Source organism: Lactuca virosa, chromosome 1 (assembly GCF_052849685.1).
Source record: "Lactuca virosa cultivar CGN04683 chromosome 1, Lactuca_virosa_CGN04683_v6, whole genome shotgun sequence".
Lineage (NCBI taxonomy): Eukaryota > Viridiplantae > Streptophyta > Magnoliopsida > Asterales > Asteraceae > Lactuca > Lactuca virosa.
The window spans coordinates 22,776,023-22,796,666 of record NC_136426.1 but is presented as its reverse complement, the minus strand read 5'-3'; the positions used below and the strand labels follow the sequence as shown (position 1 = coordinate 22,796,666).

Sequence of the window (20,644 nt, the reverse complement as noted above, 5' to 3'; positions counted from 1 at the left end):
TTTTGGAGAAGATGAAGAAAGAGATGATGTTTTATGGATATCTACAGTAAATGGAGGTGAAATCGATGAGCTACAATGGCAGACGATGAGTCGTCATCTACACGTATAGCCTCTAGAGAACCACATCCCTCCATCGCTACATCCCTCTCTATCTCCTTCACCGAAAACACACTGTACTCCTCCAAAACCCTATCAAGTTCATCGGAAGAGTTTTCGGTGATCGTCAAACTGTAGTTCAACAAATCCTCCAGTGCGACATCGTTTTCGGATTGGGAAGGTACACAAAGTGTGAAGAAGTAGTGAGATCCTTCTAGTTTCACAGCGACTTCGTCCTTGGCTAACGGCCACTGGATTTCGTCGCCGACACGAGCGAGAGTCGTGATGACGTTGTCGCCTTGTTGGAGACAGATTATTTCGAACACTCCGGAAGCTAAGTGGATGCTTTGTTGTTTGTCGATTGAGTGAACGATTAATCCAAGGATTGTGATTACAAATTCCTCTGAAGATTCAAAAGCGGTTGATTGTTGTTCTTGTTCATGGCTTTGATCGTAGTCCGCGAACAGTTTCTCAACAAGATCTTTGGTCTCGAGTGATGGGTACATGGATGGAGCTAAAGGATTTGATGACAAAAATGAGGAATATGAATCTGGGTTTAATTGATCGACTTGTGGGTCTAGATTTTTAAAGAAGTGTGCACCATGTTTGATTATAGGTATTGCAGGTATTTAAGATTTTAGGGATATTATTGACTCACCTGCTTACTTGGCACCTAACAAAGCAGTGTTACCTTCTAATGTGAGTAAAAGTACCAAAATAACCGGTAAAATACTAATTGATACCCTTTAAAGGCAAAAAAACCACGATGAACCATTTAAACCATTATACTAAAGATTGTTGGGTTACAGTGACAATAACTCATTGTTTTGTTAATGTCAACCAACCGTATAATACACGGTCCTCACCTAATAATAATAATAATAATACAAATAAAAACTTATTTGATTTAAAAAAAAATTTAAACAAATTATTCTGTAGGTGAAGAAGCATCTTAGCATCTAGTGTTCGTTTAACCCAGCCACACCATATAAACATTAGCTAACCAACATACACACAAACTTATTCTGCTTGCATTTAGTATCTAGTGTTCATGTAATGTTTTTAACAACTAGAAAACAAAAGGAAACTAGAAAATCAGAAATAGATTTGTATTGAAAATCAGAAATTGCAAAACTCTACATCATTTTCATCTACTTGGACTAAAATCTGTGAATATCTTTGAATAAACGTACATCTAGTCCTCTTATCTGGTTATGGACCAAATGACGAAAAATCTACATCAGCACTGTACAGATTTTCATTCAGAAGTTATATCTTTGAAATCTTTTCCCCGCATGTAAACTTATGCATTCCTTCAACGAATATCAGTTTCAATCAATAATTAAATTACAATAGACATTAAAGAACTAAAAAGAGTTCCTTTATGATATTATCAGAAATTACACATTGAGCAAAATAAGAACTAGTTCACTAAACATTTAGTCAATACTTACTGAACATTTGATAAACAAGAATTACATGATGATATGAAAAAGAAAACAATATTTGCAAAGCACAAACCATACGATTTTAACAAAATAGAAATAAAAAAATACTTAAAAATTGTGGAGAAGAAGCAGAAATAGTTGGGCGATTTTGATTTCTTTCTACAAAGAGTGAATTATCGCAGAACCGTGAGGATTGAGGAGTCAGACGATGAGAGCTTAATACAAAATAACAAATTAAGAGAGGTGATGAAATTGAGATTTCGATTAATACTGAAAGCCAAAGTGGCAAAGATAAAAACGCAGATGCAGGTAAGGGCGTATGGGAAATTACCATTCGAATGAAGTCTTAGATTGTCAATTGATTCGCTAATTAAAAGGGCAGGAAGAATGGCGTCGTTGTGAATCTTGATTATCGGCGCAATGGATGAAAATTTTTGTCTCCTCTTCTATTCCCTCCAATTTTTTTGTTTGCCGCCTTTGACTCCTGCTCCCCAGTCGCAAATAGCTGTTGCATTCGGGATCCAAGAATTGACGAGATTGGGCTACTAAATTTCTGTATAACAGCAACAACTAGCCTTAAAGTTATGCCCTATAGAACGTGATACCAAGGGCAGTGGCCCAGGTCGCCCTGCCCTTGGGCCGGCCCTTTAGAATTTATCATATCTAGGCCATATAAATAATGAAACTCAATGTAATTAATCTATATATTAAATCATTTCTATTTTTCTCCAGGAAGTAGGGTTTTGGTTGAAAGGATTGGGGAATTAATTATGTGATGATGATGTCAGGATTTATAAGTGGCAACGAGAGAGTGTTTTGGGGAGGATTGTTGGTTATATTTGGGTCTGACTTTCTTTGGTGGTTTTCTTTATACTGCAGTTATATCAAAACTAGTCCCTCATTCGGATATTATCTTTGCAATACAAAATGACAGGTATGATATGGCATTTGAGGTCTAGTGGTTTACCATGTCATGTTTTTTGTTTAAATAATTAAATCCCAAGGTTTGGTTTCTGATGATGCAACACAACAGGTATTATTGCTTCTTGGTGCCTTTGACACTTCCGTTGCTTGTGGTTGCTGTATACTGGCTTAGCATGAAAATGTTCAAGCATGCATGACTACTGACCTACTCAAATTTCCCATGATATTGCCTTACTATTTACTAATGTCAATTGTCTAAGAGTAGGTTTATTTTAAATGTTTGGATGTTGTAGCTGAAATCCAAGATAATTGATGTATAAGGAGGTAGTCAATAATTTTGTAAACACCATTGTTTAAGATAAGGTCATGGTCATGTGCCTTGCACATGATCGGTATTTAGGGACAAGACATTGCCAGAAAAAGTAGGCACTAGGCAGGAGGGTTTAAACGTTTAAACGTGAGAAGTCATCTACCGAAGGATGTGAAACTTACTGTTTGCATATTGAAAAACAATTGGTTGATAAATAGTTTGGGCCTTTGGCAATAAAATAGAATGAAGGATTGCCAGATATCAATACTTTGAATGCACAATCTATATATTAGCCATGTAATGTTAAATTAAGGGACCTTTTGACGCTTGCTTGTTTGAGATGTATTATGTTAAAAACTCATTACCAACCCCAAACCCGACTTGTTGCAATCCAAATTGAAACACAATTGCATGCAAAATCTAATGCTAAAGATGGCAAAACAAAGCAAAATGAGTTGGCTTATGTTATGTGTGTCCAAATAATAAAAGCCATGTTAATGTTTAAATTAGTGCCGACAAAAAACTATAAGTTGATAAATTTTTTTAAAGTGTTTGGATTAATTTATATACATTAAATGACAAAAAAGGATAGGGAGAATTTCGTATATACCCTTATTAAACGACTAAATATCGTATTTGTCCGACCTAAACTTTAAATATCATATTTATCCTTGTTAATGTTTTAAAATATCAAATTTACCCAAATATATATTTTTAATATTTTTTATTATTTAATAATCATTTTTTTATAATTTTAAGTCATTAAAACTAAAAAAATAACTAAATAGCCGATAATACCCTTCATTTATAAATAGAAAGAATCATTCACACGAGGTTTTACTGCTCTGGTTGTTGTTTCATATATAACGTGTTTTTTATGCAAATTTATCAATCCTGTATTCGAAATCACTTGCCTTGACTGTGCATTTCAACTTTTCATTTTAGACACTCGAAGTTATGCTTTTTGAAAACCCTCATAAGTACAAATGGCCTCGTTGTCTTAGTGAGCTTGTCAAATATGGTGTACTTCTCTGTTCACATTCCATTCACAAAGCAAAGTAATCACAACTTTGAAGGTTTTTTATTTTTATTTTTAATTGTATTCTTCTTTTTTATTAGATGATGAATCCGGATAATTATAATAGGAGATTACTAAGAGACTAATGTTTGTGACACCTGTTGAATTGTGGGGAAATGTTCATCAGCTTCAAGATGAAGACAACAAAGTAGGTTAATGACTGATAATTAATTAACAAATAATCAATTAACAAATAAAAACATAAAATTACCTCATAATTATTGGATTGCAACAAAAAATTGGCAGAAGGCCAAAAAAAAGACGCGGTAAGGGTTACATATGAACGATCATGCTAAGAAATCTTAAAAGCAAGGGTATTGTGGTCCATTTGGTTACTTTTTTATTTTTAATGATTTTAAAATATAAAAATGGATTCTTAAATAATAAAAACTATTTAAAAAATAGATTTGGGCAAATACGATATTTTAAAACATTAAGAAGGGCAAATATGATATTTAGAGTTTAAATCGGGCAAATACGATATTTACACGTTTAATAAGGGTATATTCGAAATTATCCCAAAATGATATGTTTGAAGACAAATCAAAGGCGTGAACTCGTATTCAAGAAGGGAGTGTGGAAGATTTGTATAAAGAGGATAGGTTTATTTAATGGGGGAGCGGGTATTATAGTCTTTTTATCTAAATAAGTTATAAGTTGTCATCAAAAGTAAGAATATTGTAACTTCTTAAAAACTCATTTTTAGAGACAGTAAAAAACTATTTTGAAAAACATTGTTTTACCAAATATTTTTTTAAACTTGTTAGACCTTTTGAAAAACTAATAAGTTTTAAAACTCAATCACAAACACCACTAAATTGTAATTCTACTTATTTATTTTCCATATTTGACATGTCAATAATAAAATTATAATTTTGATATATCCATATAGGCGAGGCGTTTAAAAGTTAAAACACAAACACGTAAACATAGAGTCATTATTTCAATTGTCTAATGCAAGAAATGTGAAAATGCAAACTTCGTGACACCAACCAAGGCATTAGACGAAATAGGAAAATGATATAAAAGTCATTCTAATTAAGGATGAATTCTATAAAAACCTTTGCTGGTTTTTTCAACATGGACACCGAGAAAGAAGATAATATGATAAAAAAAACAAAACAAAAAATATATATATATATATGGTCCTATGACTATAATGGTAAAACTAGGTTCTATATCAAATGTGTCCAATTACCCAAATTCCAACCCAAAATAACTCAATTAAACAGAATTTTAAATCGATAATTTCTAAAGCAAATGGCTTAAAACACACATAAATTAAATAAAACATTACCGATGAATATAACGTATTCCATTTACATTATTTCGTCCTCTTTTTGTAATCCATGTCTTTCAGACGAATACTATTTCTTAATCAGTAAATTGTGCATCGAGGCCCTAACAACTGTTGAAAAAACATCCTTATCAATACACAAACTTTCCTGCAACTTTTCCAACACTTCCAATATTTTAATGATGTCATCTTCTTCAACAGATCCCGACTTGCATTTGTTTATACCAGAACACCAGACAAACCATCCATAATAAATCTAATGTTAATGAAGTCTCTAAGCTTGTGGGTATGAGATCTTCTACACTAATAAACACCACTTGTTCAAGAAATAGCAACGTACTTTCATTTAGTGTAAGCAACTCATGAGCTAGAAATAACAATGTCTTTCTTGTTTTTAGATATAGCGCTAGATGCACGAAATAGCAACCTACTTTATTTACTTTTTTTATTATAGCACCCTCTTATTTTACTATTTTACTGCATTGTAATTTTAAGCTTTTTCAAAGTAGGATGTTGTTACACTTCTTAGTAGCTCTAAGGGAAATAAGTAGAAGTGCCAGGTATGTAATAAAAGATTAGAGAAGGGGCAATTTGATAACTCTCCTAGTTGGCTCGATTTAGCTTAGCTTAAATATAAATTTAGGTTGGTCAGTCATCTATCTTTGACATATTGAGTAGAAGTCGCCCTTTTGGGGAGACTTGGCCTCTCGAAAGCCAATAAAATCTTGTAATCATCTCTTTTCATTCAATCATATAAAAATTAGTCTATCAATTTTGTTCTTATCAGATGCCATGATGAGAAAAAGTCAAAGTAAGATCAATTATAGCAATAATAAATTGCTTTGTATTTGGATTATATTGCAATACCTGGATAGATTTTTCAAAGTAAGATGCTATAATAGAAAAAATGAAAGTAGTATATGTTATAATAAATGGATAAATGAATGTAAGTTATCACTTCTTGCATATAAACTTTTATATGGAACACCTTAAGCTATAGATTGATCTATGACATTCAAGGCTGTAGGTACTTACCCTTAAAACAAAAATAGTTTTAGTAGAAATATCAGGGGTCTACACAAAGATCTGTAACTGCAAAATGATTGTTTTATGTTCCATTTGTCTGTTGATGTCCCACCTATAAGGGAGGAGGGAGTCATTCCCTCCCAACCCATTGAACTCACTGTCACATCAATTTTTGTCTCTTCTTTTTCTTCATCTTTCCCAACCCACAACACACGGAAATCTTATCTTTCTCAACCCACTCAACTCAATCAATTAAAAAAAATACAAAACAACTAAGATACAAGTTTTAAAACACATGGTACAAGAGAAAATGAGAGAGAGAAAGTAGAGAGAGAGAGATGATGATGAAGTGGGTTAGTGAAACCAATTAAACAACTCGTTGAAGCGGGAATGGTATCGGCGACAACTTTATTGCTAATTAAGATTTACCTTAATTGTTTTGTATTTTTTTTTAATTGAATGGGTTGAGTGGGTTCAAAAAGATAGGGTTTCCGTGTATTGTGGGTTGGAAAAAATGAAGAAAAATGAAAGAAAAAACTGATGTTGCAGTGTGTTCAGTGGGTTGGAGGGAATAACTCCCTCCTCCCTAAGCAACCAGTATAATTTCAAACAATAAATTTAAAATATCATATTTGTAATTTAATTGTTAAACCAGAACAAAATATACTTCTAATCCAATTTCACATGTAAATTTATGAAGAAGCAATCAGGATGTAAAATACCATAACCGAACCTACACTACAAGAATGTACGATTTATTATAGTGACAAAAAAAATCATAACGGCAAATCTTGCCAAGAGGACTGTTTGGTGTGGGCCGTTTTCGGTTGCTTAAAAATTCAATCTTTGAGGGCATGGGATAAATAAATGGGATTTATTAGAAACGTATGGCCACTTTATGTTGTTGATCTAGAAATCAAAGTGTGTACTTGAATTGGACAAGTTAATAAATAAGAGGACCACTTTTATAAAATATCACTGAAATGGACAAGTGGACATAGTTTTCGATTTCTTCGTCCACTAAAAACTAAAATGCCAGCTGCATCTGATGTTCTGATGTTTGTTTGTACTTTGTAAAATTTGTATCTCTCTCAATCTTGCTTCTATAAATTTGTCGTTCGTTACCCGTAACCGTTCCCTGTCTTCTGCAACCACCCTCCAGCTTTTCAACGTCTCTCTCCCGGTATGACCTTCTTCTTGATGTATACAAATTATAGATGTATGTTTGCACCCATGAGCATGCTGGGTTTCTTTTTTGATATGAACAAAGATGTTTTCGAAAGGGTTTCTTGATTTTCTTGTCACTGAACGTTTTAATGCCATTAGTTCTTTTGACTTTGGTAATTTAGAATTTGTGTTGCTGGAAGTTATCAAGAATATTACTGGAAATATGTAATATTATGTGCTTGGAGTGATTGCTTCGAAATTACTTGTTTATTGGGCTTAATTGATAACATAATTTGGATTAAAGAAAACCCGTCCCATCAAGATTCGTTTTCATTGATTTGTTTCTTTACTATCTTCGTTTGCCACAATTATGTATTTTCCCATTAGATTAATGGCTTGGTTTTAGGTGTTTGGATGAGTTTAAATGATCAATCTGGAGTCGTTATCATTTCAAATCTTTTTTAGGTCTTTAATTGAGAAATCTTGTATTTGCAGCTAAGGTGTTTGTGGAAATTTCTGTGCAGTAGAGGCTGCAAATTAAGGCGTCTTCTTATAGTGGCTTTGGTGTAGAATCATGGGAAACCTACTGTGTTTGGTTCAAGTAGACCAATCTACTGTTGCTATCAAGGAATCATTTGGGAAATTTGATGATGTTTTGGAGCCTGGATGTCATTGTGTTCCTTGGATATTTGGAAAACAACTAGCCGGTCATCTTACTCTTAGAGTTCAGCAGTTGGATGTTAAGTGTGAGACCAAAACAAAGGTCTTGTTTCCCCTTCAATTACCATTATACCCCTTATTTAAACACATGCCTTCACTTATATTTCCTTGGTGGGCATTGGGCTTTTATGCCAACTATCTAGTGGGCCACTGTGTACCTCATTTACATCTCACATGATGCTGAGAGTGTGGGCCAGTTCATTGGTAGCTTGGAGATTGCAGAATCAATTTATATTCTGATCTTGGTTGATTCCCATTTGTGTAACTGAAATAGTGTCTTATTTTTTTTTTTCAGGATAATGTTTTTGTGAATGTTGTGGCTTCGATACAATACCGTGCTCTTGCTGATAAGGCAAGTGATGCCTTCTATAAACTCAGCAACACAAAGGCCCAAATCCAGGCCTATGTTTTTGATGGTACAAACCTTCAATCCTTCATCAATTTTCAAATAATATATTTTTATATTGTTGTGATTGATTTAATATGGCATGTTCTTGACTTGTAGTCATAAGAGCTTTTGTACCAAAGCACAATTTGGATGATACTTTTGAACAAAAGAACGAAATTGCCAAGGCTGTTGAGCAAGAACTCGAAAAGGTTTTTTAATTTATATATATAGAATTATCAGTTTTTCATATTTTAATATTAATGAATCGGAATCCTGATTCTTGAATGCAGGCTATGTCTGCGTATGGATACGAGATAGTTCAAACATTGATTGTTGATATAGAACCAGATGAGCATGTAAAGAAAGCAATGAATGAGATCAACGCAGGTAAATTTGTGAACCATAATATATTTGTTGAATGTGTAACGATGTCTATCTCGAAAAAGTATTGTATACATAACGTCTGTTTTTTTTTTCTAGACTGAATAAACCATTTCATCCTTACATTTCAAAAAACAAATTTCACAATATCCAATATTCCACGTGTGACGTCATTTTGTCAGATACTTTTTTATCATCATTTATCCAGACAACACTTTATTCAGACATACAATACTTTATCTGCAGCTGCAAGATTTAGGATGGCAGCTACTGAAAAAGCAGAAGCGGAGAAAATTCTTCAAATCAAGAGAGCCGAGGGGGAGGCGGAGTCAAAATATTTGTCGGGATTGGGTATAGCCCGTCAACGGCAGGCGATTGTGGACGGTTTGAGAGACAGTGTGTTGGGGTTTTCGGTGAATGTTCCAGGAACGACTGCAAAAGATGTTATGGACATGGTTTTAGTGACTCAGTATTTTGACACAATGAAGGACATTGGTGCATCTTCCAAATCATCGGCTGTGTTTATCCCTCATGGACCGGGTGCGGTTCGTGAGGTCGCTAATCAAATACGTGATGGACTTCTTCAGGGTTCCGCCACCACCTAATGATTTGGAACTTTATCGTGCAAGTATATCATATGTATATGGTTTTGTTTCTTGCATTCGTTTGCCTATAGTTTATATGTTTGTTTTGGTTGAGTCTTCATGAAAAAAACAAAATAATATCGGTCGTGGATTTTGCTTGTTGGGATGTTCGGGAATGGGGTTCATCTTTTTATGAAAATACGAAATAAAAATGCAAGATTTTTGTGTGAATTCATCTAGAAGTTTAATGAGTAGACCATGGTGTCATTAATTTGTTCTAATACATCCCTTGGTTGAACCCAAGTCAGGTAGATTTGTAATTTAAGCAATATGCTTATGCTTACGTTAGTTGGTTCCAAGGTGGTGTATCTTTGCATAAACTAGTTTCGAGTTTTGGCAACGGTGTGGAGTTTCAATTCCAATATAGATTGGGTTTTTATGGGATTTGAGCAGTTGTGTCAGCCATCTAATGGTTTGTAGATTGGGCTCTTTATGGGTTTTAGACAATTGTTTCAACCAGCTAATGAGCCGTTGTTTACCTTATCTACATCTTATACAAGGTTATAGACGCACAACTAATGTCTAAGAGTTCAAATTCCAATGTGGACGGGCTCCCTTATGAGCATTGGTACCTGATTTCCATGTCACATGATATCATTAGGACAAACATCAACACATATCGATATAAATTACCATTTTCATATTGTCATTTGGAAGGTTTACAACTTTGTTTTAATATTAACTATATGATTACATAGGCAGACATCATTCATATCAATTTCTCTCAAGCTCGACTTTTTAGCTTTTTTGGATCCTTTTTATCTTGAGGATTCTTTTTCTTCTTCGCCTTTCCACCCTTACCACCAACCTTGTTGCGGTTCTTCGTTTTCTTCTAATCTTTAGCCTTTTTCGTGCCTTTTTCTCGGCCCCCATTCTCACTGCCCTCGTGTTTCTCTTTCTTTTCATGTTTTTCCTTTTCGGTTGCCTTGCCATTTTCCCTTCTCTCCCATTCCTTGATTCTATACGATAAATATTTATGTATTTTTTTTTTCGCTATTTTTGTTTTCTAAACATGCTAAAATCCAAAAAAAATAAAACTAATATATGAGAAATGAATTACTAACATGGGAATCTTTGTGATTTTATTAAGGATGTTCAACCTTTTAAAGTCAAATGTCTTGACTAATTTTGACGTTGATAGAAAGTCAACCATAAAAGTTGTGGCCTTGGATATGTCTATACCCCACAAATGTCGCATTACCATTTAAAAGATCATGGCCTACGATAATGATGTGAGCCATTATATTCAAGATGTGGAGAAAACATTGTATGGTTGTTACTTGTTATATATGCCGCGTTAATAAGTTTGAGGTTGATTTCTAACATTTTAAATTGAGGGTCTTAAAAAAAATAATCATAAAATGGTTTCTTTCTGTGACCACAAGATATGATTAAATTTGAACAAATATTTTAAGATAAATAATAAGACTTCTATGATAAATGTTCATGAGACTATTGGTTGTACAGAATTGGTTGTTCATCAATAAATTGAACATGTCATCTTTCTGCAGATCTTCATGTTAATTCTAATAAAACAATTTAAAGACTTTTCAGTCAAGTTGACCCGATGAAAATTTAAAAGAGAGATGATAGATAACTAATCATTACATGTAAATCGACATATCATCCGTTCTACCTATGTTTTTTAATTCATCAGAACCAATTTCTCTTTCAATACACTATCCGTTAAAATTTCATATTTATATAGAGATTAAAAGAGAATTTTAGACGTGGATTGTATTATTACATCCACATATTTGGAATTGGTAGATCATTCACTTGATTTTAAGTTATTGATGTAAATAACTTTCTTGGTTCACCCACAAATTTGAAATAATTAAAAGTCAAAAATATTGGTTTTGTTTGTTTAAAGAGTTGGATTCACAGTTTCTTTTTAAAGAAACTGACTGAAGATTGACCAATGTCTTTCCATGATTTCCTGCCAATTTTCAATTGTCGGTGACTGAGTTATCAAGTCTTTAGCTATAACACCAGTTTGGAGATGCGGAGTGCATGTTCAGATAAACTAAAGTAAACTTGGGAACACGAGGGTTGGGGTAGCACCCTTGACAGTAGCGAGTCTAAAAGGTAAAACCACACGGTTCACTATTTTAAATGAAAACAATAAAATTGAAAAAACTAAAAATAGGCTTTGAAAATCTTGATTTATACATGTATTTCTTTTGACAAAAACATTAAGGTAGGTCATAATTTATATATATATATATATATATATATATATATATATATATATATATATATAAAGAGTAAATTAAAGTTTTGGTCCTTGTAGTTTGGTTAGATTCGCACTTTCATTTCAATCTTTAAAATTTTGACAAGATACATCCCTCTGGTTTAAAGAAATTGCACTGTATATCCATAGTCCCTTAAAAAAGACCATTTTACCATGGTCGGCGGCGTGTGTACCTCCGATGAGTGTTGTTTCGAGAGTTGTTTCGTTCAAAAAGCTCACCATTTGAAAAAAGAGAAAACGCGGGTCGAATCCCAATAATCGAAACAAACGAATTTCACGCAACTATAGTGAGTTTTACGGCTCCTTTTACCTTTGTAAATCTTTCAGAGAAGAATACAAACACTTTAAATTTTTACATTTATTCGCATTTCAATTTACATTAATTTACGTTTCTTACGTTTATTCACATTATTGATGCTTATTTACGTTATCTACGTCATTTTTCATTCATCTATGTTTATTTATGTTGTTTAAGTTTACACAAGTTGTAACACCTATAAAATTCAAGCCAATTTAAAACTTTTCAAAACATTTAAAACCAGTAGTTATTACAAATTTGTTTTCAAAATAGTCTAATATCAGAGTTCATCCCAGGAACATAAATAAAACATGAGGAGTTGTACGATCACGTCTTCGCCTTGCCGCGATCCCCTGATGTACTTGAAACGATAAACTGAAACTGTAAGCCCGAGGCTTAGTGAGTTACCCCCAAAATACCAACCTCATAACCATAATCATATCATATAAACAAACATAGAACAGCTTGCTTGATGAGCCTTCAGCCTGACTGGACCGCCTCGCCTGCCTTCAATCTATCTGGACCGCTCTTCGAGCCTTCGGCACATCTGGACCGCCTCGTAGGGCCTTCAGCCTATCCGGACCACTCGTCGGGCCTTCGGTCTGACTATCATACCCTCCTGGGTCTGTAGTCTATCAGGACCGCCCTGGGTATGTTGGCCTTCAGCACAAAGCAGGACCGCCTCAACCCAAACCCCCAATCAAACAAACATGTGCACATACATATCATACGCTAGCATATATAACGGTCAACCGATCTAACAGATCAAATAGCATAACAACATCCTATAATTAGGATACCGACCTAACCAGGTCACTAACATATGTGCAGAAAATCATACGGATCTAACAGATCACATAGCACAGCAACATCCTAAAACCAGGATACCGACCTAACCAGGTCACTAACATATATACAGATAATCATACGGATCTAACAGATCACATAGCATAGCAACATCCTAAAACCAGGATACCGACCTAACCAGGTCACTAACATATATACAGATAATCATACGGATCTAACAGATCACATAGCATAGCAACATCCTAAACCAGGATGCAATCATAAAGGGTCGGCCTTGGTGCCGTAGACCCTATTGATATAGTGAGGAGCACTCACCTCGTACTGTTGACTCGAAGATAAACTCAAGCTCTTGGATTGCCGGTACTACTCCACCACCTAAATGCACCATAGAACCATGCTGGTAAATTTCCAATTTCCCAAAATGTCCCAGAAGCCCAAAAGTCAACCCGTGGTCAAGGTCCAAGTCAACTGTCAAAGTCAACAGTCCATGTTGACCTCAACTCGTCGAGTACAACCAGTCACTCGCCGAGTTTCTTTCATGCTCACCAACTCGCCAAGTCACTTGAATGACTCGTCGAGTTCCTAGTGTCAGTGGCCGTAACTCCTCGGCCAACTTGGCGAGTTTTCCCCTTACAACTCGCCGCGTTCATACGTGTCCAAAGGTTGGGAAAACCCTAGCCGACTCGTCGAGTCTCTCATCTGACTCGCCGAGCCCTCGGCAATCTTCATCGGACTCGCTGAGTTGTTCATCCAACTCGTCGAGTTCGATGACCATCTTCATATGACTCGCCGAGTCGACCTTGCGACTCGCCGAGTTCCTTTAGTCCTTCATCCATACTGATGCTTTTTAAGCCATGCAAAGCCTCCAAACTGCAGATCTAAGCTCCTAGGGCATGTTTTTCACGTAAATTTGCAAACTTTACGTGCATGCAAGATGAAAATGGCCCAAAACAAGCTAAAGGAGTGGCTTAGGGCAAGGGAAAGGCCATAGCTCAACAAAGACTGGAACTTTATGATAAAGAGGGGATGAAGGAGTCCAGATCTGAGGTTGCTACCTCAGATCTCGAACCCAAATCGGAGAACCACTACAAAACCCTAAAATCCCAACCCATAAATGAAGAGATCTAACTAAGAGAGAGTCAAGGTAACAACTTGTTACCTCCAAAATGATACCAAGACAAAAAAGAATCTGGATCTACAACAGCCTCTTGCTCCAAACTTCTTGAACTCCAAGCTTTTACTCCAAGGATCCCTCTTCCAAGCTAAAGAGCACACAATTTATAGTGAGCAACCACTAATTAGGGTTTCTGAACTCAAGGGAGGCCGTAAGAGAGGCTAAGGGAAATAAGTGGTTCTTAAATAGGGTGCAAATCCCCGAAATTTAGGGTTTCATCTGCCAGCTCCTACTCGTCGAGTCCCTTCTTGGACTCGGCGAGTAGGTCACTAAAACACGCGGATCACCCCGCTGCTACTCGACGAGTAGGGCAACCAACTCGTCGAGTAGACCTTAAAACAAGAAAATTCTTATAAAATCGGTACCTGAGAGTAGGGGCGTTACACAAGTCTTTTTAAACTTATATTACGTTTATATGTATGTTACTCGTAATATTTACGTTAAATTTACATTTATATGTACATATCATTAACAAGTAACAATATCAATCATCATATTATAAAAATATACACATAACTCATTTTATGTTAATTTACTACATAAAATGATTATAAAGTGTATATACATATTTTGTACATAAAAAGATCATATATATATATATATATATATATATATATATATATATATATATATATATATATATATATATATATATATATAAAAGTTTAGGTTCTATGGAAAACAAAAACCCTAAAAATCATAAAAATGCATAAAAAATATTTAGAGATTACAAATCTTTTTTTTGACTTTATATTCTTAAAAATCGCAACTTTTTATATAATTTCGCTGGAATTCTTTTAGATAAAAAACCAAAAAAAATTGATTTTTTAATTTTTTTTTCAGCAAATTTATAAAAAAAAGTTGCGATTTTTAAGAGTATAAAGTCAATAAAAAATTTGTGATCTCTAACTATTTTTTTATGTATTTTTATGATTTTTAGGGTTTTTTTAGGATTTTTTTGTTTTCCATATGACCCTTCCCTATATAAGTTTAGGTTCTATGAAAAACAAAAAACCCATAAAAATCATAAAAATACACAAAAAATACTTAGAAATCACAAATCTTTTTTTTACTTAGCTATAATCCATTATATATATATATATATATATATATATATATATATATATATATATATATATATATATATATATATAATGGATTATAGCTATGTTGCTACACAAAATGATAATATGTATATATATGTCATGATAGTTCCTAAAATGAGCATGATATATATATATATATATATATATATATATATATATATATATATATATATATATATATATATATATATATATATATATATATATTAAGTATTTTAACTAACTATTGTATAGATGTAATAATGATTGTGCTCCAATCATTTCAAAAATCTAAATAAGGGTAGGTTAGTCATTTTGTTTTTATAAACCAAAAATAAATTTCTGTAATTTTGGAAAATCCCTATTATCGACACAGTACCGTCGCCCTTAAAAAACCTTTACTACAAAATCTTAAAGCCTAACCACTTGACCGACGAACCACACACATCTCTTCGGTTGTATTTATCTTTCTCCCTCTATTTCTATAAAATCGCCGCCATTGTGCTTTGCTACATCGGGGACGACCTAATTTACCAACCATTGGATTTCCCATGATCATTTAAGGTTTGAATTTATTATTTATGCGATTATTAGGTTCTAGATATATCTTCCAGGCTAGCTATTCGTATACGAATTAAGTTTTGATTTTGATTTGTGTACAATCAAATCACATTAACATGGATGAGCACTTGTAAATTCTATTTTTTTGTAGATTAAGGAAGCTTATATATTCAAGTGGGCAATCAAATAGATGCTCCAAGCAACACAGGTCTGTCATCCGGCTTTCCCTATTCCAGTTATTCATGATGTCGATCTCATCGCTCTTTTCTCTTGCTGGCGTCATAGCATCCTCACTGTTGTAGCAAGGCAGCGGCAAACCCCATCCTTTACGCCTTAGCACTTAGCAGGACCAACGATGGTAAGTTTTGATTTTTGATCAATTATTTTTGGGTAATCTGGGTTTTCAACTTTCAGTGTGTGCAATTCTGTCTTCTGCCCCATCTCTTGTCTAGTATCATGAATTTTTTTAAAACCATCTTATATGTAGTTATCAAATATCTATCAATTTTCCAACGCTTTAGTTTCCAATTATTTATTGGAAATATAATCTCATCAAGTGGGAAGCATCATATGGAACGTGATCTTGTTGATATATTTAACATGTCCTTGTTCTATTTTGTTACATTATATTTTTATCTCAAGCAATGTGATAATGAGATGATGATGAAGAGGTCATTATTTGTTTGTATCCTAATGACGTATATAACAGTGATAATAAAAATTTGCTTGTTTTAATTTACTATTCTATATCACCCCCTAATTTAGTAGTTTTTTTATTAATTCTTTATGGCATGATGATTACTTGTTGTAGAAGATGATAATTTTTGTGATTTGTTTCTTTTTGCACGAAATATATACCACAGTTGATAATTTTTGTGATTTATTTCTCCGTTTATGGAGTTTGGATTTTGATTTAACGAAGTCTTCATTTTGATTTTATGAAGTCTTGAACGGTTGAACCTATGGCATGTGGATTGGTGGTTTTAATCATTGTATTTATGCACGGGGTGTTTTTTTTGTTCATTTTATGTCATTGGGAATGGTTGATATTTTTCCAACATAATACATACGGTAATTGAATCTTGAATACTAATTCTGTCGGAATAGAATCACGAATTTCAGTTATGTTGGAATGGAATATGGATATTTTCTCACTGATTTATGCATGTTCTACAATTCTTGGTTATTGGTTTTGGTGCAATTCACAAGTCCGCATATTTTTCCAAAGGAATTTAGTTTTTTATTTTTCATTTGCTAATGCACTATTGGATTCTAAACTACAATTGGATTTGTTTTCACATAAGTTGATGCTTGAAGAACAAACCACAAAGTTGAAAGTGATTCCTAGCAACATTATTCTTTTAGAATGTATTAGTGTCTTTGTTAGATTTTGATGTTTTTTTCCCCGATTTGAAAGTGTTTTTTGTTTTATTCTTTAACAATAAATGTAATTATTACCAATTGTTACCCGTATTCTATAAGAACTAATGTAATTTTTGTTTTTATTCTTCAGTTGATGGTTCAAGAATTTATTATTCTACAAAAAAAAAAATTAAAGTCATGATCAAGAAATAGGTTCAAGAATATTTTTATTATTTTAAGGTTCAAGAATATTTTTATTTTAAAATATACTCATAAACATATTCTGTCAGAATGTCCGAATTAAAAGAATTATAATTCGTAAAATCGGATTTTTAAAATTAATAGAATCTATGATCCCTTAAAATATGCAATTTTCCTTTACTAAATCTGTATTAATTGACTAAAATACATTTGTAATTAAATTAGATGATATTTTTCAGTTATATTTAATTCAATAATATTTATTAATCACTTTCTTAAAATAACTAAAATGATTGGTCTACAATCAATCCTACATGCACACAATAGATAGTTAGAATACAATAACCTAACCCTATATATATATATATATATATATATATATATATATATATATATAGGTTTAGGTTATTGTGTTTTAACTATCTATTGTGTGGATGTAGGATTGATTGTGGATCAATCATTTTAGTTATTTTAAGAAAGTAATTAATGCATGTAACATGTTAAAGATATAATGAGTATTAATTGAATCTCCAGCATTTAATATGTATTAATTACTTTCTTAAAATAACTAAAATGATTGGTCCAGAACCAATCATACATTCACACAATAGATAGTAGAAACATTTGAACCTAACTCTCTCTCTCTCTCTCTATATATATATATATATATATATATATATATATATATATATATATATATATATATATATATATATATATATATATATATATATATATATATGTGTGTGTGTGTGTGTGTGTGTGTGTGTGTGTGTGTTTCAAAGTGGTCACTTATACTTATATATGTCGAATGAATGTAAAAAGAAATATTATAATTGTTCAGTATAATAGTTGCTTTGTTTTATCTATTGTAACATCCATAAAATTTGAGCTAATTTAAAACTTTTTAAATCATTTAAAACCATTCAATTATTACAATTTGTTTTCAGAATAGTTTAAACATCAAAGTTCCCAGAAATCATAATCATCATCGAGGAAGTGTACGGTCACGCCTTCGCCTTCCCGCGGCCATCCGCTGAACCTGAAACAATAAGCTGAAACTGTAAGCCCGAAAGCTTAGTGAGTTACCCCCAAAATACTCATACATACGACAATACACATACAATAACAAACAGCATACTGTGGGTCCAATCATCCATCGGGATGGAATACCCCAGACCCTCAACCATCGGGTTGGAATGTCAACATACTACGAGTCCAATCATCCTCGGGATGGAATACTCTCGGCCCATAACCATCGGGTTGGAATGTCCACATATAATACATAGATATAACAGATACTATGGGTCCAATCATCCATCGGGATGGAATACCCCAGGCCCTCAACCATCGGGTTGGAATGCCAACATACTATGGGTCCAATCAACCATCGGGTTGGAATACCCCAGGCCCTTAACCATCGGGTTGGAATGCCCACATACAATACATAAATATAACAGATACTATGGGTCCAATCATCCATCGAGATGGAATATCCCAGACCCTCAACCATCGGGTTGGAATGCCAACATATTGTGGGTCCAATCATCCATCGAGATGGAATATCCCAGACCCTCAACCATCGGGTTGGAATGCCAACATATTGTGGGTCCAATCAACAATCGGGTTGGAATAACCCACGCCCTTAACCATCGGGTTGGAATGCCAACATAACTAATCAAACATGTGCACCTATATCAGGTAATCAAATAACAGTCTATAAGGACAACATACTAGGGTCCTATCATCCTCGGGATGGAATACCCTCAACCACCAATCAATCATGTGCACATATATCAGGTAATCCCCTATCAGCATACAGACAGTCAGACCAACTATAGGTCACTAAGCATAACCACATCCGATCTACCAGGATACCGATCTAACAGATCACACTAACATACAACCATCCTATCTACCAGGATACCGATCTAACAGATCATACTAGCATACAACCATCCTATCTACCAGGATACCTATCTAACAGATCATACTAGCATACAACCATCCTAGCTACCAGGATACCAAGCTATCATATCACAACAGTAACAATCCAAACAACAAATCAAAGGGCCGGCCTTGGTGCCTTAGACCCTTGAGTACAATGAGGATAACTCACCTCGCAACCGTCGACTCGAAGGATAAGCTCAAACTCTTGGGTCACCGCCACAAACTCCACCACCTATATTCCATAGAACCATACTCATAACTCTTCAATTTCCCAAAATGCCCCGGAAGTCAACTAGTCAACCCTTGGTCAAAGTCCAAGTCAATGGTCAAGGTCAACAATCCATGTTGACCTCAACTCGTCGAGTACAACCATCCACTCGCCGAGTTCCTTGCATAACTCGCCAACTCGCCGAGTCACTTGAGTGACTCGTCGAGTTCCTAATGTTTGCGGCCGTAAACTCCTTGGCCAACTCGTCGAGTTTCCCTTGCAACTCGTCAAGTTCATGCGTTCCAAAAACCGAGAAAACCCTAACTGACTCGCCGAGTCACCCTACTGACTCGCCGAGTCCAAGACAATCTTCATCGGACTCGCCGAGTTGACCATGCAACTCGCCGAGTCCCTTCAGTCCTTCATCCATATAGATGCTTTTTAAGCCATGCTATGGTTCCATATTGTAGATCCAGCTTCCCAATGTATGTTTATCACGTAAAGTTGCAAACTTTACGTGCATGCAAAGCTCGAAAGTCTTAAAATGACAAACCAAGCTTGTAAAGGAGTCTTACACTTGAGGGGAGGTTCATACTTGCCAAAGCTGACAACTTTATGGACTTAGAGACCAATGAGAGCTCAGATCTGAAGTTTCAACTTCAGATCTTAGCTCAAACACAAGAAAAGCTTCCTAAAATCCACCCAAAAGAGACCTAGAATGAAATGAGGTCAAGATAACGACTTGATACTTTCCAAAGGATGCCAACTGAGGTAGATTTCAGATCCCACACGTTCCTTGCTTCTAGAAACTTGTTCTCCAAGCTCTTCTCATTAAGAATCCTCTTCCAAAGTTTAAAAAATACACCAATGGAGCACACTCACACGAACTAGGGTTTATGGACTATCAGAAGCTGCAAGGGGAGGCTGAGGAGGCCAATGATCCTTTAAATAGGGTGCAAAACCCCGTAAATTAGGGTTTCATCCTCCAGATCCTACTCGTCGAGTCCCTCCTTGGACTCGGTGAGTAGGTCACTTAAACACGTGGACCAACTCGCTGCTACTCGACGAGTCAAGCAACCAACTCGTCGAGTAGACCTTGAAATCATGAGATATTATATTCATAAATTAATACTCTAGAATCGGGGCGTTACATCTATGATTAAATTGTTGTTTATTTGGTTGATTTCACATTGGGTGAAATTTGGTTTTAGTCAAACCACAGCCGTTATGCTACCTAGTTTTTGCTAGAAAAGTTTTGTGGTTTT

The 20,644-nt window shown here is 34.3% G+C and overlaps 2 protein-coding genes and 1 long non-coding RNA gene across 5 annotated transcripts; 2 read left to right on the top strand and 1 right to left on the bottom strand.

Annotated features, from left to right (window-relative positions):
- Positions 1–41: 41 nt before the first annotated feature.
- On the bottom strand, positions 42–602 carry LOC145112037 (protein EARLY-RESPONSIVE TO DEHYDRATION 7, chloroplastic-like). Its single transcript, XM_079048249.1, has one exon. It carries the CDS (start codon positions 600–602, stop codon positions 42–44), a length of 561 nt encoding a protein of 186 aa, XP_078904375.1.
- Positions 603–7,222: 6,620 nt separating this feature from the next.
- LOC145143134 (hypersensitive-induced response protein-like protein 1) lies at positions 7,223–9,650 on the top strand. Of its 3 annotated transcripts, none has more exons than XM_079074814.1 (6): positions 7,223–7,362; positions 7,871–8,109; positions 8,362–8,482; positions 8,572–8,663; positions 8,745–8,841; positions 9,082–9,650. In XM_079074814.1, exons 2-6 carry the CDS (start codon positions 7,921–7,923, stop codon positions 9,438–9,440), a joined length of 858 nt encoding a protein of 285 aa, XP_078930940.1. In that variant the 5' UTR covers positions 7,223–7,362; positions 7,871–7,920; the 3' UTR covers positions 9,441–9,650. The 3 variants fall into 3 exon arrangements, with proteins under 3 accessions (XP_078930940.1, XP_078930933.1, XP_078930945.1); XM_079074807.1 differs by having other exon boundaries at positions 7,224–7,362; positions 7,842–8,109; XM_079074819.1 differs by having other exon boundaries at positions 7,230–7,362; positions 7,874–8,109.
- A 5,761-nt stretch (positions 9,651–15,411) lies between these two features.
- LOC145142113 (uncharacterized) lies at positions 15,412–16,400 on the top strand. The gene is made up of 2 exons (XR_013723648.1): positions 15,412–15,661; positions 15,810–16,400. It is a non-coding gene; the product is annotated as an uncharacterized LOC145142113 (long non-coding RNA).
- The last annotated feature ends 4,244 nt before the right edge of the window (positions 16,401–20,644 follow it).